A 23859-nucleotide genomic window follows, 5' to 3' on the forward strand; every position below is an offset into this window, starting at 1 on the left:
GCGGGTGTTAAACAGTTGTAGCAAAGGAGTAAAGCTTTGGCAGATTAGAAGGTATAGTTCATGTGTGTATCTCGAATACAAAACAATACTATATGTATATGTATTAAGGTGAGATGAGAAGAGGTCCCCTAAGGGCTACTTGATAGCAGTATTGTCTCTTGTCATGGATGGACAGAGCTTGATACGGCGGGCGTGGATCCACTGGGGTTGTGAATCCGTGAGGACCGCAGTATGGGTAACGCCACCACGCATGTAGGAGGGCTGAAGGCTGCTTCCCCAACCTTTCCTGGATTCAGACTTTTGACAAGAACTGCGCCACCTGGAAGTAAAAGGTGAGTAGGCTGTTGTGGGTAAAGGGAGAGAAGCAGAAACATCACCATGCATGCTAGTTCATTTTTCAATAAGAACCTGAGTAAAGTCGCCGACAATCACATCCAGATCTCCTGTAAAACAAACACCTTGTTTACCCTTTGTCCATGGATTGGGAAATGGTCTGCCCATAATGATCTCAAAAAGAGACAATTTTGTTTCCTGATTAGGTGTCATACGAATTTCGCATAGGACGGCGGGCAAAAGGTCAACCCATTTGCTGGGGGATTCTCTAGTAGCGCCTTAGTGAGGTGGTTCTTGATGGTACGATTCTTTCTTTCCATGATCCCTGCACTTTGGGGATGATATGGGATGTGGAAGTGCCGATCAATGTTCAGATGTTTGCAAAGTTTCTGTGTTACCTTAGAAACAAAGGCTGTTGCTTTATCGCTATCAATAACCTAAGGGATACCATAGTGTGGAATTAACCCTTGGGCTAGAATTTTAACAATAATGTTTGAATTTTCTTTTGAGCATGAGAAAGCTTCTACCCATTTGGAGAATTTGTCCATGATAACTAAAAGGTATATGAGACCTCTGACAGTTGACTTGTATGTGAAGTCAATTTGAAATGATGCCTGAAAGGGGCCACTAGGTGGTGTTAATGCATCATGCACATTTACTCTGGCACATGCCAGACATTCTCCTGTACAGGCTATCATGGGGAATAGAGAGAAAGAGAGAGAGAGGAGAACATGCCTAAGTTATGTGGAATGTATCAGTTTGTAACAAAAAAACAACAACAACAATGTCAGGAGGAGTTAGAGAATGAGAAAACGTGAAAAATAGAAACATTATGCTGGACCACGGGGCTGGCGAGCACCCTTTGGCAGCCCATTTAGCTACTTCATTAGCAAGTGAATTACCATGAGCCTTATCTGTGTTAGAGGAGTCATGGCCTTTAACCTTAATAGCAAGCCTGTCCGGTAAGAGCAAGGCTTCTAAAAGATCAGAAATGAGTGTGGCATGCGATATAGGTTTGCCTTCAGCAGCACGAAAACTTATATCTTCCCCAAATCATGTGACGGCAAAAACATAGCACGAGTCAGTGTAAATAGTAAGAGTCTTACCGTTAAAGAGATGACAAGTACAAGTGAGAGCAACAAGTTCCGTAGCCTGAGCAGAATGAAAGGAGATGGAGTGAGCCTCGCGAACAATATTTGGTAATGAACAGAGTAGCCACAGAAAAATGTGGAGTCGTTGGGTTTAGAACATGACCTATCAACATATACTTCCTTGGTTTTTGTGAGGTCCATTGATTTGCCCTTTTTCTTGGGAGGATATTCTGCATCTCATTGAGGTTTACTATCTTCCCATGCTCTTAATGCCTGCTTCATGTATACATAATCTCATCTAGGGTCCCCCCAAGTGTCTGGAGTGCATAATGCTGCCATTAATAAATGAGCCTCATCAAAAGTACTGTCTCAGGGATAATCGCGGAACCATGGTTGACCCTCTGTCCAACCTGCCAGATTATTCTCAAAATGTTGCACAAATACACCCTTCCCATGATCATACATCCATTGATTTAGCGTAATTTTGGTCTGAGCACTTCCAGTTATGTTACCCTGAGATGGTATCAGACAGTGTTAGGTCCGATTGTCCAATTAATAAAAGGTATCAGGTCTAACAATATGTTGAATTACATAGTAACAGAGTATCTATGATGCCTGTATTCACGGAATCACCGTGGACTTAAGTGACGTGACATTTTCAAACCACATTTCAAGAATACAAGGACATCTACACGGAGGCAGAAAATAAAAGATCACTTACCGTTTCCAGAAGTCCCACTTCTGACACCAGGAAACTGATAAGATTTCGTTAATACCAGCCTCAGAATTAAATTCTTGGGCCCACACTACTGTCATCCCCTCAATACCGAGCTCGGGAAGCAGTCACAAAGACACAGTGGGTGGGGATCTCACAGTTGGAACATTGCTTGCCTATGAACAGAAAGCTTACTATGTCCGAACAAGTACAAAAGGGACAGAAACTTCTGTGTAATCAGATAAAAAGATGTATCCCTTGGGGAAGGCAGGGGTGATAAAAGCACTCGGGTCATAGTGATTTGGAGAATCAGTCAATGACAACTAGGATAGTGGTGTTACCTTGTGATTGGAGCAGATTGCGGATGAAATCTATGGCTAGGTGAGACCATGGGTGCTGTGGATTGGGCAGAGGTTTGTTGAATACCAGGATGGCCAGTAGCTATTGCCATGTGGGCCCAAGAAATGAGCTGTGTATGTAAATGAGCAGGAACAAAGAGCTTGTTCCAATGGCAAATGGCTGGAATCTGATGTCTAGGGGTACGAGCTAGTACCTGGTCAAAATCTCAGCTTGTAGCTCCACCAAAACAGGAGGGAGGAAGGAAGGATATGTTCCTCCTTGGGGTCTTCCTCTTCAACAGCATGGAGCTTGACAATGCATCAGCTTTAATATTTTTTTAACCTGGGAAAAATGAAAGCGTAAAGTGGAAACGGGTGAACAAGACAAACCAGAGGGCTTGTCTTGGATTTAAGCCTTTAGTTGTTTTTAAGGTATTCCAGATTTTTGCTATCGGTGTAGATCACAAAAGGGTGTTCTGCTCCCTCTAGTCAGTGACACCATTCCTCCATTGCTAGTTTACCTGCCAGCAATACTCTGTCCTCCACGTCATAGTTTCTTTTGGGCATTGACAGCTTCTTAGAAAAGAATATGATTGGGTGGAGTATAAGTCTCTCTCTCCTGCACTGTGAGAGAATAGCTCCCACCCTGTCTCAGAAGCATCCACTTCCACGATGAAGCGCTAGGAAGAGGGGTCACCTGAGTATTTGTCCAACGTAGGCATCAGTGGGCACGCGATATGTGGCTATGTAGAAGTGGCAGCAGCCTGGGAAAGATGGTTGACCTGGGCCATGAGCTCAGCGAGCTGCCATTGGTGGTCACCCATAAGCTGCCCCTGAGCTTGGACAGTTCACTGCCAGTTTGGTTGTCCTGCTCCATCCATGTGGAGGCGAAGTATTCTGTCAAATATGTGAGTCAAGACGGATGCAGTAGCAGGTTAAACAGTGTTTATTAAATAATCCAGGCAGAAAATTCCAAGACGTGAATCAGAATCAATGAACAGGCAATGGTCAGGCGATGAACAACCAGGCTAAACTAGGCACAAAATAGTATCAAAGGGCAGAAGAAGTTGTCAAAATGGTGAAAGGCAATCTAATCAAGGCTTGGTAAAGACAGAAGGCAAGGTAACTGAACGTATACTTCACAAAGTTCTGGTGAATTAATGTCTCTATTTAAAGGGTGCATGTGAGAGTGTGTGTGATTGGATGCAGGTGTGCAGAAGTGTGAGAGTGTACTGGGTATTGAAGGTTTTGGGAAGTTGAATCCGTGAGAGGTTGTGATCTGACAGTTTAATTATGGGGCACCCGATCATTTCTTGAATTCTGGTTGGCTGAAATGGTGACTATACATTTGAATCTAAATTTGATGAACAGAATTTTAAGTGTTGTGAACAAAATTTGGATTGGTATTTTCAAAACATCAAATTAAGTTTTAATACAAATTCAATTTATAGAATATAAAGTCAACTTAATCCAACTTCAGAGCATAATATATTATGACAGTAAAGTGTAGCAATTAAGATTTATACTTATAGAAATTGTTTGAACCACAGTAACGTAATAACTATGGCTTGACAGCATTAATGTTGTACTCTGCTGGGTATTTAATTCCAGTACCAGCTAGCCAAAGTTAGCTTAATGAACAGAAGCCAGTTCCATATGATATGTTACTACAGCAGCCTCCACTAAAATTGGCACCATTGGTAAATATGAGCAAAGAAGGCTGTGAAAAATTGACATTATTGTTTAGCATTTTGATCTATTGTTAAAAAATTCACAAAAATACTCTGCTCTCATGGATATCAAACAATTGCAGTTTTTCAAAAATATCTTTGTTAAATATGTGTGCAAAAATTATTGCAGCCCTATGAATTCATATAAGAAAAATATATTTGAAATATACTACCATTGATATTTTAGATTTTTTTTAGTACACCTGGGTGACCAGGAACAGGAAATTTTACAACCATGACTTCCTGTTTCACAGGGGTGTAAATATGAGGTAACACATAGGCCAAATTCCCTTAGTCAGTCATAAAAAAGGTTGTTGAGCTTCACAAATGGAAGCTTACATCTTCTGGGCAATAATTAAGAAGTTCCAGTCAACTGGAAATGTTATGAATCGACCTGGAATTGGACGCGTGTCTATATCGTCTCAACACACTGTGAAGAGGACGGTTCGAGTGGATAAAACATCTCCAAGGATCACAGCTGGAGAACTGCAGAAGTTATTTGTGTCTTGGGGTCAGAAAGTCTCCAAGACTACAATCCGAAGTCACCGACATCACCACAAGCTGTTTGGAAGGGGTTCAAGAAAAAAGCCTCTACTCTCATCCAAAAACAATTTCAAGCATGTTCAGTTTGCCAGACACTACTGGAACTTCAAATTGGATCGGGTTCTATGGTCAGATGAAACCAGAATCGAGCTTTTTGGTAATAAACACCAGAGGTGGTTTTGGAGCACACAGAGAGGTAGCCATATGGAAAAGTACCTCATGCCCACGGTTAAATATGGAGGTAGATCTTTAATGTTTTGGGGCTGTTTTTCTGCCAGAGGACCTGGACATTCTGTTAGGATACATGGCATCATGGACTCTATCAAATATCAACAGATATTAAATGAAAACCTGACTGCTTCTGACAGAAAGCTTCAAATGGGCCGTGTTTGGATCTTCCAGCAGGACAATGATCCAAAACATTCATCAAAATCAACACAAAAATGGTTTACTGACCACAAAACCAAGGTCCTGCCATGACCATCCCAGTCCCCTGACCTGAACCCCATAGAAAACCTGTGGGGTGAACTGAAGAGGAGAGTCCACCAGCGTGGACCTCGAAATGTGAAGGATCTGGAGAGGTTCTGTATGGAGGAACGCTCTCAGATCCCTCGCCATGTATTCTCCAACCTCATCAGGCATTATAGGAGAAGACTCAGAGCTGTTATCTTGGCAAAGGGAGGTAGCACAAAGTATTGGTAAATGGTCTGCACTTATATAGCGCTTTTTTAACCTTCGCGGTTCCAAAGTGCTTTACACTGGTTCTCATTCACCCATTCACATACACACCAATAGTAGCAGTGCTCCTATAGCAGTGCTATAGAGAGCAACTTAGGGTTTAGTGTCTTGCCCAAGGACACTTTGGCATGTGGAGTCACGTGGGCCGGGAATCGAACCACCAACCCTACAATTAATGGACAAACCACTCTACCACCTGAACCACAGCCGCCCAACCTGAGCCAAAGTACTGACTAAAAGTGTGCCAATAATTGTTGCACACCTATATTTAACAACTTTTTTTTTTTTTTGATAAACATGTTTTATTTGCAATTGTTTGATATCCATGAGAGCAGTGTATTTTTGTGAATTTTTTAACAAAAGATCAAAAGGTTAAACAATAAAGTAAATTTTTCACAGCCTTCTTTGCTCATATTTACCAAATGTGCCAATACTAGTGGAGGGCGCTGTGTGTGTGTAGTTGGATTGAACATTAATGTTTTACATTTGAAAAAATTTTTTTTTTTTTTTTGGAAAAGTTTACATATGAAAGCTGGTCATTGTGTTATATAATAGAGGTGATGTTATAAAATGCATGAGGTTTACTGTTAATTATTGTATTTTATACTCTGTGTAATGCTGCTCAGGACGTGGATTTGTGTGTAATATTATATATGATGCATGATAAATCTGTTTTTACAGTGCGTTTGTGGTTGCTTAAATAAAACAAATAACATTTCTCTTGAGTAAATCATTATTATAATTTAGCTACATCAATTTAAATCTATTCTAAACTAATTATGTGTATTTAAAGAGGTTTCTAATATAAAGGCTGTCTAAACATGGAATTTTATACCATTAGTGTATATTATTAATCAATAATCTGAGCAGAGTAATAAATAGTTTTTACTGCCCAAGAAATGACAAAAAAATAGCTTCTACTTTACGATCATGAAGCATACCAGAATCTATGAATATGCATGAATATGCAAATTAGGGAACTTTACGGAGTGACCTGCTGTCATTCCGAATAGCCTAAAATCATTTACATTACCTAATCAGCTAGTTTAATTAGATTAATTAGATTAACTACCTATCATTAATCGCAGGTTTCAGTATTGATTGGTCCTTTCTTCTGATTTATTGTGTTAAAATACAATGTTACCATGACAACCACTGTCTGCTCATCACTTACATTAGCTAGCTAGTGGAACATGCAGGTTTTATGGCTAAAAGTTACCAGGCAGCACATGGTCATCATCTCTATGTGATTGGTCCAAATCTGTGAAGGTTATATTTAGTGACCTCACAGACTAAGCTCAAACATAGCCCCGCCCCCAAATCAGTTTTATGCAAAAAAAAAAAAAAAGTGAAAAGCCACTGGGTTTTTTTTTTTTTTTTTTTTTTTTTTAAGTTAAGAATATTTTTTAAAAAAACATAGCTTGTAAACTCCTCTGTTCTGAAGATGTTAGAAATTTTTCAGTTTACCACTGACACCGAAGACTCCTTCCATAAATATCAAAGAATGTGGAAAAAAACATGCACTTAAGTAGGGTACTTTTCACAGTTGTGCAACAGGCACGCTGTGTATCAGAACCTGTTTGCGTAACTTTGAATGATATTTAAGCTGTTGCGTAAGACACTCTATTATAAATGTGCAGAATTAGCTCATGAATACCAAACACATCCTTTAGAAATATCTGTTCGAGATCTGTTACACTGCTCTCGGCATGACCTGGGTGAAATCGGAGATTGTGCAGTGTGTATGTGTGTGTGTATGTGTGTGTGTATGTGTGTGTGTGTGTGTGTTTGGGTGTGTGTGTGTGTGTGTGTGTGTGTGTGTGTACATGCTATAACACCCTCTTCATGGTCTGCTGGAGATTTTATTTAGTCTTTTAACAAACACATCCCTGGACAACTGATCTGTTGTGGTCACAAGGTTTCAGCTCTTGTTGCCATGACCTTCAAATGCTATAATTAACCAAGCTATAATTTAATATGTGCACCGATCAGCCATAACATTAAAACCACCTGCTTAATATTGTCCAGGTTCCCCTTGTGTCACCAAAAGAGCTCTGACTCGTCGAGGCATGGACTCCACAAGACCTCTAGCACCAAGGCGTTAGCAGCAGGTCCTGTAAATTGCGAGGTGGGCCTCCATGGATCAGACGCTCGATCAGATTGAGATCTGGGGAATTTGGAGGCCAAGTCAAAACCTTGAGCTCTTTGTCATGTTCCTCGGACCATTCCTGAACAATTTTTGCAGTGGGTCAGGGAGCCACTGCCATTAGGGAATACTGTTGCCATGAAGAGGTGTACTTGGTCTGCAGCAGTGTTTAGGTAGGTGGTATGTGTCAAACAACATCCACATGAACACCAGGACCCAAGGTTTCCCAAAAAACATAATTCCTTATTTGGAAATTTATTAAAAAAAAATTGTTAATGCAGTTTGCTCATATTTTTTTTTAGTTTTTTTAAAATGAAAAACAATAAATTTTAATACAGCCTGCAGCCTAATAATAACTCTAATCAAGTAATAAGTGTAAAATTTAACACACATTTTCAGTAGTGCTAAATTGTGAATGAAATTTGCTTAACAAGTGCACAATACTGTAATAAATAAATAAACAAATCATTTAAAAACTTTTTAATAACTTTTTTTCTCATACACAGGCTTGTTTCAGTGAATGGCCACTAGAACACACAACACACACATCAATAAATGTACAGCGGCTTTTTCGGGATGTTATTAGAAAAGATAAGGAAATGAGTGGCATTTAAATAAGTAAAGTAAATTTGATACACAGAGTGTTTTAGGGTTAGGGGGATGCAAACTTTTGCACTCAACCCTATGTGCATGGAATAAACCCTACAAATCTTTATGACTCTCTTCACTCTTTTCTGTTTGGTTAATTAGCCTTAAAACACCCAAAAAACTGCTTTAGCCTTAAACTCCTTTCAGCTCTGTTCAGTTCCTGTGGCTGTGTTCAACTCAGTTCAACTTCTCTCTCAGTACCTTCAGTTCCTGCAGTTCCTCTTCACATTCTGGTCCAGCTATCTCTTGAGGGGAATCTGAGCCCTGAGGCTGGCATGCAGCACTCCTGAGATCATGTGGACCCTGTTGAAATGTCCTATAAACAGACTGGGGACACAGGGACGATTTTGGCAGAGGACTCGAGCAGCAAAAAGTGAAACACAGCATTTCTGTGACTTTTAATTTTTTAAAAAACTGACGGAAAACTAAACTTTCAGAAGAAGGTATGTATCTTAAGTGTTTGTGTACATTATATCATTATATTATAACATTATATTATATCAAATGAACATTATCCTACTTTTATGCTGTGTTGACTGCATTACTATAAAGATTTGTTAATGTAACTGTTATGAATGCAGCTCAGCATCACATTTAATTTATTTAGCATTTATTTAATGCTTACACAAGAACAGGACTTTCATATTTTTTTAATGTTTGATTATTAGGTGTACAGGTGCATCTAAAAAAAAATAGAATATTGTGGAAAAGTTCTTTTTTTTTTCTCCATAATTTAATTCAAAAAGTGGAGTTTTCATATATTCTTGATTCCTTACACATAAAGTGAAATATTTCAAGCCTTTTTCTTTTTGTTTTAATCTTGATGATTACGGCGTACAGCTCACGGAAATCAAACTCCAGTATCTCAAAATATTGCAATAAAGAATTTATAATACAGAAATGTCGACTTTCTGAAAAGTGTGTTAATTTATGCACTCGATATGCGGTCAGGGCTTTAATCCTTTTGGCATGGAGGCGATCAGCCTGTGGCACTGCTGAGGTGTTCTAGAAGCCCAGGTTGCTTTGACAGCGGCCTTCAGCTCGTCTGTATTGTCGGGTCTGGCGTCTCTCGTAGATTCTCTATGGGTTCGGGTCAAAACGAAATCAGCATCTCCATAAAGCTCGTCAGCAGATGGAAGCATGAAGTATCTAAAATCTCCTGGTAGACGCTGCATCGACTCTCGACTTGAGAAAACACACTGGACCAACACCAGCAGATGACATGGCAACCCAAATCATCACTGACTGTGGAAACTTCACACTGGACTTCAAGCAGCTCGGATTCTGTTCCTCTCCACTCTTCCACCAGACTCTGGAACCTTGATTTCCAAATGAAATGCAGCATTTACTTTCATCTTCCCCGTGATTGTGTGTGTGTACTGACCCAGACTGACAGATTAAAGCCTCAGGAAACCTTCGCAGGAGTTTTGAGTTAATTATCTGATTAGAGTCTTCTCAGGTCGACGTTTCTGTATTATAAATTCTTTATTCCAATATTTTGAGATACTGGAGTTTTGATTTCGGTGAGCTGTAAGTCGTGAAAAGAATTAAAAGAAAAAAGCCTCCAAATATTTCACTCTATGTGTAATGAATCTAGACTATATGAAAGTTCCACTTTTTGAATTAAATTACAGGGAAAAAATGAACTTTTCCACAATACTAACATTTTTTGAGATGCACCTGTACACACAGTATATTTACGCATACCTGCATGCGTCTGTTATTTGTATGATGTTTTAAAAGAGCTAAAGGATAAAGTAGTGAGAAAAGAAACATGAGAGATAAATCCAGAGAGTTGTGAGGTGGAGATTTTCTATTTGTAAATCCAAAGAGCAGATATGTAAGTGATCTATTTTTATCCAACAACTGGGTCAGATACAACACATGACTTTCACGCACACACGCACACACACACACACACACACAAACCAAGTGGGTTTAAAATGTTAGACTATATCCCATACAGTTTTGTTTTAACCCTGTAGTCTCTTCATTCATCTTCATGAGCTCTGAAAGAGTTTTACAGTGTTCAGTTGTTACAGATTTTAAAATATTAAATCATTTAACAGTTAAGTATGTAAAGGTTAAAAGATGGTGGAGTGTTGCTACCATATCCCTGTTAGATACTATGGTGTTGCTAGGTGGTTGCTAGGTGGTTGCGATCAGTCCAGCACCTCATTCCCATAAAGCAGCTACAGTATGACTCTGCCAAATTTCATGGCTCTATTTTAAAAATTGTGACCTTTTTGTGAAATTTTTACACATTTGAAAAAGAAGATTACTGAGGGAAAAAAAGTCAAATAAAGTGCTTACTGAATGAATGAAGATGATCAACCCATGAAATTCTACATTCTACATCCAGAGCTTTTTTCACTGATTTTGGGGAAGCTTAAAGGTGCTGTGTAGAACCGTTTCACAGACTGTTTCCCTGTCAGACATGGTTCCAGGTTATGAGTTCCTGTTACTCTAACAGAGGTGCTGATATTTATCATATAACCATGGGATTTACCATTTTTGAACTATTGCTATGGCAATACGGGAGACATCCGAAAGAGGAAAAGCCGGAAAACGCAAATAAAACACAAAGAAAAGTCGATTCACTGAAAGGGAAAGGTCACGGGACGTGAAAGATTCGGATACGCTAGCAGTTCTTTTCACCTCATGTCACGTTTATCTAGGTGAACTTTGACCTGTGAATTCATGAGCCTTGGTTTGTGTGTCAAAAGAAAACGAGAAGGCGGGGCTGTGTTGGTGCGTTTGGTCAGTTAAAAAAATGGAGGAGCTGCTAATTATTTAGTAGTGCGACAGCAAAGGTTTGCCTCACTGTTTTTACTGAGAGAAAAAAAAAATTTGTGGTAAATTTTTTTGTTTTTTCTTTCTGGGTGCTAGGATTCCATCATTAGCCAAGCTGTCATGCCTGCTCTTTTATCTTTTCCGTTTGAACATGTTATTCAGGACCCCGGACTCCGTCATGGCAGCCGACGGGCCTGTACTGGGTGCCACCAGTCCCACGCTGAACCACGATGACTTCAGCCTCTATGGCTACATGTCTGATGATGAACTGATGCAGCTGGCCATCGAGCGCAGTCTCACTGAGACCCACAACAACTCCACAACGTCTTCAGCTGAAACAACGAAGAGCTCCACTCCACAGCGCAGGACAGAGATTCCCCGGCCGGGTCAGCGCCCGACACCACGGCCAGATCCAACCCCCTGTCCTGCAAACCCACCCAGGTACAGAGTAGAGGAAACAACAAGCCCACACACACAAGCGCAGATTAACGCTGACTCACGTCTGCAGACTCGTAACTGTTTTTACAATTTGAACAAACTTTAAGGTTGTGCTTACGGTAAGAGTCAGCATTTATTTCCTACGACTTCATACATACCGTACATTTCAACAAATCCTGCACCAATTTCTTCAAATTCACACAAATTTCTAATAAGATTTTTTAAAGAGTAAGCACAAAGACAACAAATCGGCTTATTCGGACTCTATTTTTGCTTAAATTATGACTAAATCAGAATGTTCATCATCGGTTCATCCTTTGGACACATTTCAGTCACGTTCTTCATCCAAGTGCCTGTTCTGAGAGACTCGGATGTTAATTTGGAAAGATTTATCATTTTTAACATATGATCCGGTGCGTCCATAATGCACAAACCAATCCAACAGCGACGTCTCCAAACAGGAAGTGAGGTTCTATCTCAGCAAGAGTGCCACGTATTCAGATGTACGTAGATGACCGAAGGACCTCAACAGAAGAGACTCCAAGAGATTTTAGTCTAAATCCCCTCAAGATGGTGCTATAATTCACAAATCTGTAAAGATTCTTCTTTCTCCTGACTCCCAAAAAAAGGTCCGGAGAGTTTGTGATGTAAAGACTTTGTGACTTGCCGAACAGGAAGTCGGCCATTATGAAACTAATTAAAAACTGTTTGTTTTTTCACTTCTTGTCCTCAAATTCTTGTCCAATCATCATGAAATTTGGAACACAGCTTTGTGAGACCAACCAAACAAAACTGGTGCCTTAGATCTTTGATATATGGAACGTTTCATCCACAACGTTCTGATGGTCCCAATGGCTTCTGCACTTCCAAGAAAGTGCTTGGCCCCCTTACGTATGGCACAATATACTCTATATTTCCAAATTTACGCAACAAATCAAATTGCTTGCTAGCCCACATTATTCTGGTCGCATTTTTAATGTAGGCTCAATAAAAATAAATAAACTGCTTAAATTGCTTAAAGTAAAAAGTGTTCAGTGTGTGCTGATGTAAGGCTGCACTTCGCCTGTGTCATGTGTTTGTCTAGCTCAGCTCTGATTTATCACTGAAACACGTGACATGTTGCTTACAGACGCCCGATATATCCACACCTGCCCCAGTAGATCCTGCATAACAGAGCACAGACATCAAACCAACACAAAATCCAGGCCAGGGTGAAGTCCAGCTGAAATGCTCCCAAAGCTCACGTTGCACCCTTCAGAAAAACAGATGCACAGCCTTCTCCTCTGTCCTTCTGCTTTGTGTTTAACATTGAGTTCGAGTTACGCCGAACACATTCGTGCATGTTGACTGCAGTGTACAATGCTTTCACTGTGGTGCTTCATTCTGTGGTGCTTCATTCTACAGTTTACTGAACTGTCACAGTTTTCCTATTACTATATCTCTTAATTAACGTCAGTGTCATGGCATATTACCATCAACATGTCGTCACTTTCACCAGCTTACTAGAAAAATAGTTAATTATTTTCCGATATATTCCTCTTATAACACAGGATATTTTATATTAATTAAAGAACAACATATCATTTTTTTTTAAATCCATTTATAGTTACATTTAATGTCTGTGTAAGTTAGTTCCAGGCTTGGAGAGACACCTCCTGGTGCATGCACAAATAACATGTCTCTAATCACAGAGGTACGATGAAATGACTGTTTCATTTCATTTCGAAATTACTTTGTGTATAAAAAAGGAAATGGAAAAAAAAAAAAAACAAAACATCACAGCACAGTGCAAACTCTGCCTTCCATCTGTGAAGACGCTGTCTTTATCGAAGGACTCGACATCTAATTTAAAGAAGCATTTGCAGGTAAGACCAGCACAGAAATCATGTTCGCTAGGTGAGCTAAAATACTTTAGTATTAGTGCTATCACGATAAACTGTGGTTAATTTATCGAATACAGTTGGAAGCTAATGAATATATAGACCTAAGAACTAAACAAATCTGAGAAAGCCTACAACTCCTCTTTTAATTTGCATTGTTTTGTTTCTCAGAGGAAGCATCCAAGTGACTTGACCAAAAAAAAGACTCTAACCGGCCAGAGACGATTGAGCAGCCTAGTACTGGTCTGATCCTGGACAAGGGGCCGTGCATCCTCCTTTCAAACAAGCAAAGCGTGAACCTGGACACAGCTCATCCCAAAGTACAGTCAATAAACTAATATTTGAATTTGTAATTGATGATGTTCAGCCATTCTCATTGGTTGAGCAGCCTTCATTCAAAAAAAAAAAAAAAAACTGTGGAGGGAATCAGTCATGTGGTGAAAGACCCTAGTCCAGCGCATTGAGAAGGAGTTTGCTGTTATGAAAAATAGCGTGACTGGAACAGATTTGTGGACTGCACATAACAGAAGATTCTTAGGCATGAGATGCCACTGGATTGAGGAAAACACTATGCAGAGGTCGTCTGCAGCACTGGCCTGTGCATGAGTTAAAGGATGGCATACTTTTGATGTCCATGCTATAGAAATTTGTGAAATACATGCGGAGCACAAACTACTACACAATGTGAGGTCTACTGTGACAGAGTATGGGAGTAATTTTGTTAAAGCTTTGGAACATCTATGGAGGTACCTGCAGATGAGCTGGAATATGATGGAATATGATTTTTGGATATGGATGCAGTTCTTGAAATGGAGGGAGATGAGGAGCTTCTTTTTTTTTCTTCCTCCTCATCAAAGATGTTCCGCACACACCCTAAACCTGATTGCCACCATTCAGGTGTATAAAGCGGCATCAGGAGGTCATTCCCGGAAAGTTTACTGAAGTGCAATGGGAAAATGTGCAAGATGTTGCGAACATGAGAGTGTCTGATCCATGTGTTACCAGATGGAATTCAGAGAGTGAGGCGATTTCCAAACTGATTGGTCTCAGAGATGATCATCTGACCGTCATCTGTGGAAAACTTGGAGTTACCAGACTGCACCCGCATGAGGTGACGTTTCTGAGAGAGTACTGTATGTGGATGAGTTACAAGCCCTTTCCCAGTCCACTGATCTTCTACAGGAGGAGAAAAGATGCTACCTTGGATTTGGAGGCAACATCTTTGGTCTCCTTGTGGAGACCTGGATCTTTGGTGTCCAGGGCTTCTTGTGCAGCTGAGATGAGGATTTACCCTGAGACTGATGAATCAGATGGGGATTATTTTGTGTTCGGAAAGACAAAAAGGGCTGATGACGGTGGAGGAAGAAGTTCGTAAGTTCCTTGATGATCCTGAGAAAAGCGTGCAGTCTTTAAATTCATCTCCCCTGCTCAAGCAGCTCTTCATGAAGTATAATACCACTTTGCCTTCTAGTGCTCCTGTTCAACGTGTATTCAGTTATGGGGGAAATGTCCTTCCATCATCTCGTAGCAGAATGTCTGATGACCACATGGAGCGAGTCCTCCTGCTTCATTACAACAGAAGGTTTTGCCCAAAGCTAGGTTTTGACAGAATGAACCGTTTGAATGCACATTTAGTCTTTCACTGCCAACAGACTAACTGTGATTCTTGTCAGGATTAAGTTTTGCAGTATTTTTGAATCTGAAATATATCCTACTGGATGTTAACATAATTCAGTGCATCTGTTCTGATTGGATTTGCTTGAGGGAAACAAAGGCGATTCTTTTTCTGTATTTTCTATTGCAGAATAATTTCTATTGTGTAAAAATGCTTGTTCTACATTATCAGAGCGTTTACTGTTTTCCTATGAAGGAGCAGTGTCCCTGTTTTTTATTTCTTTATATTTATAACACTAAGACACATTTTGTTTGAATCCAGAATAAATATATTTTATAAACAAAACATTTTAGATCATATTTGACTTTATTTACATGTGTGACCTTGAAGAAATCCAAAAGTAATCAGATTACATTACTTTCACATTGTGATACTTGGACTAGATTACTGGTTACATTTTTTGTGAAGTCATGTGAAACTGTAACAGATTCCATTGGTAAAGAAACCCTCCCAACCCTGGTTACTTCCCGTTCTCACTTACACTATAGCAGCTATAAACAGTCACAACCTCACCAGCCTCTATTTTCTCTCTCTCGCTCTCTTAAAGTTAATAAGAGAAAAGATCCAAGAAACCGTGTGGCGTAAACTCGTCCGTCCTGAAGATGACGGAAAACTCCTTCCATAAATATTAAATAAATGTCTCCTAACATTATGGAAACTTCACCATATCAGTGATTGTACACATTTAAATCCATTTATGTGAAATCCCTGTGAATGGGCTGTTACTACAGAAACGATGACGTATTAGAACCAGCGCATTAATATAAAGCTGTGATTTGCAGATGCGCTGTCATAGCTGCTGTTATAGAAAATTAATCAACACCTGATGACCAGTCACAACCCAGGATTCAGCAGTGCTGTGGTGTAAATATTAATACATTTAGATATTAATGATGATGATTGGAAAATTGGACTGCATTGTATTGTATTGTTAGGCTGAAATGTACGTTTGTCCTCACAGGAATAAAAATGAGCAGCAGCCAGTAATAGTGAGCCACTTCATCACCGGGAACGGGAAGCGAATGGTGGCGTATCGGAGATATGACGGGACTCTGATAGAAGTCAAACCCGAGGCGGAAGAGTGAGTAAATTCACTTCACCTTCAGAGTTCAGCATTACTCACGCTGGATGTTGTGAAGTCTCATGTTTCGGCTTCTGATAGAGAAGTGGATCCGGTGCTGAAGGCCATCAGGGACGGAGATGTTGGAACTTTGAGAAGGCTGATCAAAAAGGCCGACTGCAACCTTCTGATGCCGAACGAATACGGCTGGATTCCACTTCACGAGGCTGCGCAATACGGCCAGCACGAGTGTATTAAAGCGCTCCTGAGAGGTAGGCCCGACGCAACGTCCACACCTATACGGATATTTCTTTTGAAAACGTCGTTTTAACCTCTCCATTTAAAAGCTAAAAGATCTCGTCCACATAGTCAGCGTTTTCGAAAATCTCTCTGTTCGAATAAAAATGCAAAAAATGTTTTGAAGATGCTCTTATGAGCAGGACAGTAGGTGGTAAACAGTTCCGTCAAACACCTCAGGAATAACGTAAAGTGCTGCGTATCAGCTAGAGAAGATGAAGTGTGGGAAAACACCAACAGGAATGAAGGTTCTAAAACAAGATATGACAAACACAAGGATTCATATGTGTGGCTTAAGGTTCCACTCGAATACAAAGTGTCCTCCCGGGTCCTAAATCTGCGTTCTCGGTGGATTCAGGAGAAGTACCGTATATTTCATATTCTGTCTCTTCTGCAAACATCCATCCATCCATCCATCCATTTTTGTACCACTTATCCTACACAGGGTCACCGGGAGCCTGGAGCCTATCCCTGGGGACTCGGGGCACAGGGCGGGGGACACCCTGGATAGGGTGCCAAATCATCACAGGGCACAATCACACACACTTTTTTTTTTGTGAGTCAAATGGATGTGAGGCCAACACGCAGAGGGAAAAAATACATTTTCAAAAAAACATCAATCCTCTAAAAAACACCCAAAGATCACTCTTTCAGAACCCTAACCCTGATTCTTGCATTTGTCAAGTTTAAAGATTCATGTGTGGTGAAAAAAAGGAACCTACAGGAACCTCCCTTCATCCAGCTAATCATGTGACTTCTGACTGCACCAGAACTAATTTAGTGGTCTCATGGTGATGGGGGTGAATACTTATGCAATCAAAGTTTAAGTTTTTTTTTTATTTGTTAATCATTTTCTGGGGAGTGAATACTTATGCAAGGAACTATAAATACAAGGAAAAAAGCCTTCAAAGCCACTGTAAAACATGAATATGCTCAAAACCTGGTTACCTCTGCCAGGAGGTTAAGACCTGACCGTAAGATCCATCTAACAAGATAACCCCCTCAAACATCACCACAGAAATGATTTCCAGACACACAATCGTTATTTCTGTCGTGATGACCCTCTCGCTGAGCTGGAGAAGAAGTCCACATGCACAAATCTGAATGCTAAGTATTACTCGTTGCTATTAAGTTTTTTATATCCGTCATTGCTTACATTTATTCAGAGTACCAATAATAATTTAGTTGTCAATTGAAGCATCCTGTTGTCGTGTTTCGTTCGTTTATTTTTTTTAAATCCTCTGCTAAAGTCCAACCCGGGATGATTAACAAGCGCACTCTGAAGGATCAGACGGCTCTCCTGCTGGCCGTGTCGAAGGAGAACGAGGAGTGTGTGTTGTGTCTCCTGGAGAAAGGCGCAGATCCAGACATCCCCAACAAGGACAAGGAGACGCCGCTGTATAGAGGTACTGCAGGGAGTTTCCTAACCCCGCTTCGTCTCTAAACGATCACACGTGGGACTGTTGATAAGTTTACTTAACAGTTTTATGGAAGGCGTCTCCGGTGTCAGAACTTTGTAACAGTCAGAAGTAAAGCTGTAAAGTTTTCCGACATCTTCAGGACAGAGTTTAAGCGTTTCAGCGGTTTCTCGGAAACAGGAACATTAAATGTAACTATAAATGGATAAAAAGTTCGACTTTTTTTAAAAAATTATTAATAAAAGGTTGTATTCGTTGGCAGACTGCTGTTCTATATGAGAAATAAAACACTCACTATAGGAAAATAATCTATATGATCGCTCTAGGTTATTGTTGATTATTTTCCTGGAACAGCATGCGCCCGAGACAGTGCGTGGTGTGTTCCTCATTTCACAGACTCTTTTAACGCTGTTGTACTGGAGGTGTGAAAGTGCAGCGTATATATACTGTATCTGATCAAATACATGACAATGTTAGTTTAATCTGATCTATTTGCATTGACTTTCAGGTAAACAAAGTCCCACAGTTTGCGCGTGTGAGAAATGCAGAGGTCTGCAGGTCCTGTGTGTAAATCAGATGAAATCTTTTAGGAGGTAAGTCTCTGAGGTTGTTCTGTGCTTCCAGCGTGTGAGAAGGAAAACCCCGCCATCGTGGCCATGCTGCTGAACCACGGCACGGCGGTCAACAAAAACTGTATCCAAGGCTGGACGGCGCTGCACGAGGCCGTGTGCAAGAACAACGTGGAGATCTGTGAGATGTTAGTGAAGGCAGGGGCGAAAATTAGCACGCCCAACGTGTACGGCATCACCCCCGTCTTCGTGGCAGCTCAGAGTGGGAACGTAGATGCGCTCCGCTTCCTCCTGAAAAACGGTAAAGGTGAAATTCTCTGCCTAAATCACCTGCGGAGTTTTTACACAATATTTTATACTGGATTTCTTTCTTGTCTTCAGGCGCTGATATCAACAGCCAGGCAGCAGATGGAGCCACGGCGCTTTATGAAGCCTGTAAGAACGGTCACGTGGAGATCGTGGAGTTCCTGCTGTCTCAAAAAGCTGACGCCAACAAACCGGGCAAAACCGGACTGCTGCCGATTCACATAGCAGCTCAGAGGGGACACAATCAGTAAGTGTACAGTCATCTGTGCTGTAGTGATGTAATAATAATAATAATAATAATAATAATTCCATTTAATTTGACACTTTAAAAAAAATGTCTTCACAATAAACACCTTTATTCTTTCATTATTGTGAACTAGAACTAATCAGGCTACTCAAACAATAAGCAAAATAATAATTGATTATTATTATTATTATTATTATTATTATTATTATTATCATTTATTCTGCCAGTGATTTGAAGTAAAAATCTGTAAATTCCTCATGCAGTGAAGAAATTTTTTCATCCTAAATAATTGAAAGTAAATGTATTTATTCCATTACATTTCGTTAGTCTATCCTGTATTCGGTTTCAGCTTACCGAGGACGTGAAAATACAGTCAGCAAAGTAATTTAAATTATTCTTCTGCATCAGTACATTGTTTCAATATTAGCTGTTGTGCTAGCTAATGAAGTTTCCTGTTAGCATAACATGTGACTTAGTTACTTAATCTCTGCTCTCTGCAGTAATCGCTCATGTCCCTGTGTACTGTAAATCTGTAGTATACTGTGTGGATATGTATGCACTGTGTATATATATATATATATATATATTTGTAAATGTAAATATTGTCGCATGCTGTTTCAGCACCGACCTCTTCACTTTCGGGTCAGAACACAATACTGACAGGGCGCTTCAGTAAGTCCCACAGCATGGCTGTACAAAATAAAAAACGATGCAAGGAAAGAAATGCCGAATTAACATGTAACATTATTAACATGACATTAATGTGCAGAGTAAAACACGTTGTGGTTTTCATTTATGAAATGATTTTAACTTCAGCATGTGTCATTCTGCTTTTTCACTGCAGCTGTCACTTCATTCTCAACTCAGACTGGAGAAAGTCCGTTCGATGATGAATTGTAATGAGCATTTAATGGTGCTGTTCATAAGGCTTCATGACACCTACATAACTCCTTCCATATAAACCTACATATCCATATCTACCCAGGTCCCATCTCATCAAGTCACTTCCAGTAGTTTTGATTTAACACTCGAGGCAGATTTTTGTTGACATAAGGCAGTGATGTAAAGTGTGACATGTCGAACATCAAAACCTGATAGAAAAGAATCTAGGGCCGGATTAAATATAAGCTACATAAAAAACATTTTTACGCAGTCATAGCATTGACATAGGTATTCATAAAGCCATAAGCAGAAATATGACATTTTACTTAAGAGCCGTGAAAAATATACACTACTGTCATTACAGTGCCATAGCACTGACACAGGTATTCATACCTACGAAATTTTACATAAGTAATTTTATTTACATAGATTATAAGTAGAATTAGGAAACTCGCTTTACGTATAAACTCTCACTACAGTTTTGTAGAAATGGAAATGATCCAGATATTCATAAACATCTTATAAGCAGAAATATGGAATGTATGTCAACCTCTCAGCAAGCATATGTCACTTGACTCGAGCGTCATGCCAGCTCGACATCAGAATTGGTTTATGTAGGTTTATGAAGCACTTATGTGAGAACATTGTGACGTGTAAGACGTCATTTCACTGTGTGTATTTCACGCAATAATTCCAGCTACCAAACCATTCTTAGATAACTGCCTCCATTAGCAGTTCATTGGCATTGTCCTAGCACTGTCGTAGCACTAGCATCGCCGCTCAGGTGCATGTATCGGACCTAACCGTTTATAACACCGTCTCTGTGCTTCAGGATTGTGTCGATGCTCATCCCTGCCACCAGCAAGGCCCGTGTGAGGCGTAGCGGCATCAGTCCTCTCCATGTCGCCGCCGAGCGAAACCGAGACGAGATCCTCGAGCTGCTCATCGAGTCCGGCTTCGACGTCAACGCCACGCTGTCCGAGGACCGCAGAATAATGTACGAGGACCACCGCAGCACCGCCCTCTACTTCTCCGTAATCAATAACAACATCCATGCGACCAGCATGCTACTACAAGCCGGCGCCAACCCCAACCTGGACACGTTCAGCCCACTGCTCGTAGCCCTGAGGCAGGGCTGCATAAGAACTGTGACCTTATTGGTGGAACATGGCGCTAATGTCAACGCCTACATCCCCATGCACCCCACCACCTTCCCCGCCACCGTCATGTTCTGCATGAAGTACCTCATCATTCTCAAGTACCTGATGGACAACGGCTGCGACGCGCTGTCGTGTTTTAGCTGCGTGTACGGCAGCGACCCCCACCCGCCTCTGAAAACGACGCCCAGCGAGAGAACACACTACAGAGACGATCAAACTACGTCACGCAACACCTGTATACAGGTAATACAGCAAATTCTGATAGTACTTCTCCTGCAGTGTCATTACTTTGACATTCATAAAAAAGATTCTGCGCAAGCACAGGAAACACACATTACTTAATATACATAACCCTGTTCTTTACTGTGTCATGGAATTCGAATAGATATGGATTAAAATGTTATCAACAGAAATATGACATTTTAATTAAAGACCAATGGAAATACACACTATTTGTACAGTGTCATAGCACTGACCTACAGCGGGTGTTCCTAAAAACTGTTCCTAACAAGAAAAAAGATGATATTTGACTTAAAGACCGTAGACAATGTAAAAGATAAGTCTTAGAGTATCATAAACATAACTGAAACTGGTATATAGATATTCATAAAAATGTTATGAGCAGAAACATGGAACGTATGTCAACCTGTCACCTGACTCTGTGACAACTCGATATCAAAACTGATGATTAAGACTTTATAAGTGTTGTGTAAATGTTTCTACGTGTAGTTTCATGTCCTGTCATGAAGGCTTTATGTCATGACAGCCCATGTGATGTAGAGTTCGATGCAGGAGTTGGTCAGAAATCAAGGCACCTGTGCTGAAGTGGGTGGAGCTTCACAAAAGCGGGTGTGGAATTTTAAATCCATCAGCAAGTTGTTGCTAAAAAAAAAAAAAAAGGGTTATATGTATATATTCTTTCTTGGTTGTGTGCATGGGTGTGGATGGGAGGCTAGAGCTCAGATCCCACCCGATGCACCTGGAGTCCATTCAGATTAACTTGAGAAGTAACATCTAAAACGTCCAGCCTCGGCTGATTGAAATCAATCTCAACACAGCTATGCTAACACTGATGCTAATACTGTACCCGTGTCTCCTGTGCCACCAGTTCTGTGACATGGTCTCCACGGACACGTACAGCCCCTGGGCAGGACCCATCATAGACGTGCTGCTGGATTACGTAGGTAACGTGAAGCTCTGTTCCCGGCTCGTTGAACACTTGGACAGTTACTCGGAATGGGCCAACATCAAGGAGAAAGCAAGTACGGTTAAAACCCCTCAGGCTTCATGGCTTTAAAACTGCTGAGAAATCCAGCTTGGTCAGACTGGTAGATAGAAACTCGCTGAGTTACTACACCACACCGAGAACATTCCAGGAAGGAACACTACAGTACAGCGATTAGAACATCTCAAATGTTAAATAATGAATAAGGGATAAGGACGACGCAAACTTAGACAGCGTGGTGTTTAGCGTATAAATATTATAAACAGAATATCGAATGTTATCACATTTAATCAAATTGAACTGGCCGGTGAAAGCTAGGCCGAGCAGCTTTGCTAAGCTAGTCTAGCAGTTTGAGACACTGGGTGTGTGTGAACGCGAGCGGCATGTACAGGAGTAAGGATTTAATGCTGAAACTTAAGCACTATTCAGAAGTTATTCAGGGCGGAGTTTGAGGAGAACAGAGGCGTGTCTCTGAACTTTTTATATTCGGCGTGGGATCAGCTCGAGTGAGCAGCAGTATTAAGTCCAGTCTGTCAGTTTGATGCAGCCACAACACGTCAAGCTGAAATGTATGTTTTGGCTGTAAATACACTCAGAAACACTATGGAATGCTATTTTAGATACGTAAATATCTTATATTTACGTGTTATTCGTGTTTTTTCTCTGTATTTGTGTGTATTCTGTATGTATTTTTGGTTTGTGAAACACAGCGACCTTGGGTATGAGAAATGTGCTATATAATTACACTAAACTCTAAATTAGTTAATAATATTGTCACTTAAAAGTCATAAAAGCCCCCCCCCCCCCAAACCTCCACCCCCAGGACATCAACGGAGACACAGCTTCTTAATCGGAGGCATCGGATATGTCGTGGCGTGTATATTTTGCGGATAAAATTCTTATTTGTTAAAGAATTTAAAGTGTAAGTGCTTGGTCAGCTCATCCTTCAAAGAGTGGACATGTTTTTTTTATGGGCAAGTGCATCAAATCAACAGAAACAGCAGTGTTATTTATTAATCTGACCTATATTTCTTATGAAGAAATAGAAAATGATCAAATCTCCTAAATTCCACGCACCTGCTGTTCACATGGTATCTCCTGGCTTCATGGAGACCCTTTGGTCATGAGAAACAAAAATACACTGCTCATTTTTTAACTGCTATATAACAGTCCGTGCTGGATCAAGTGTTATTCTACGCGCTGCTGGATAATGAGTGTGGAAGCCGTTTTGTTAAAAGAAAGCAGGGATTAATGTGATCATTACAGCTAGGACTATTCACGCAGCGGTTTACTGTCTCTTGTTGGTGTTGTTATTTCAGTGCCCCCGCGGCCCCTCCTGCAGCTCTGCAGGCTGAAGATCCGGCAGCTGACTGGAATCCACGGACTGGACAAACTCAAAAAGTTGCCCCTCCCTGGACGACTGATCAAATTCCTGAATCACGAGGAACGCATGCTAGATTTATGAGCCTCGTTCAGAAAACACAGATAAAGGGACAGATTTAAAAAAAAAAAAAAAAACTGAAGGAGGAACAGGGCCATTCCACCGAATGGGTGCCGTTTGCTTGTTGTAACTCTTACAAATTAAACTTTTTTCAACACTGAATCTAATAACACACATATTTAACGA

General features: G+C 40.4%; 1 protein-coding gene across 3 annotated transcripts; it reads left to right on the plus strand.

Annotated features, from left to right (window-relative positions):
* The first annotated feature begins 246 nt into the window (after positions 1-246).
* asb2a.1 (ankyrin repeat and SOCS box containing 2a, tandem duplicate 1) lies at positions 247-23859 on the plus strand. 3 transcript variants are annotated; one of them, XM_053613897.1, is made up of 13 exons: positions 247-332; positions 7517-7807; positions 8481-8725; positions 11238-11516; positions 16030-16149; positions 16231-16400; positions 17676-17831; positions 18468-18713; positions 18794-18965; positions 19587-19637; positions 20680-21250; positions 22116-22269; positions 23552-23859. In XM_053613897.1, exons 4-13 carry the CDS (start codon positions 11254-11256, stop codon positions 23695-23697), a joined length of 2049 nt encoding a protein of 682 aa, XP_053469872.1. In that variant the 5' UTR covers positions 247-332; positions 7517-7807; positions 8481-8725; positions 11238-11253; the 3' UTR covers positions 23698-23859. The 3 variants fall into 3 exon arrangements, with proteins under 3 accessions (XP_053469872.1, XP_053469871.1, XP_053469873.1); XM_053613896.1 differs by lacking the exons at positions 247-332; positions 7517-7807; positions 8481-8725 and having other exon boundaries at positions 9935-11516; XM_053613898.1 differs by lacking the exons at positions 247-332; positions 7517-7807; positions 8481-8725; positions 19587-19637 and having other exon boundaries at positions 9935-11516.

This window comes from Ictalurus furcatus, chromosome 25, assembly GCF_023375685.1.
Source record: "Ictalurus furcatus strain D&B chromosome 25, Billie_1.0, whole genome shotgun sequence".
Classification (NCBI taxonomy): Eukaryota; Metazoa; Chordata; class Actinopteri; order Siluriformes; family Ictaluridae; genus Ictalurus; species Ictalurus furcatus.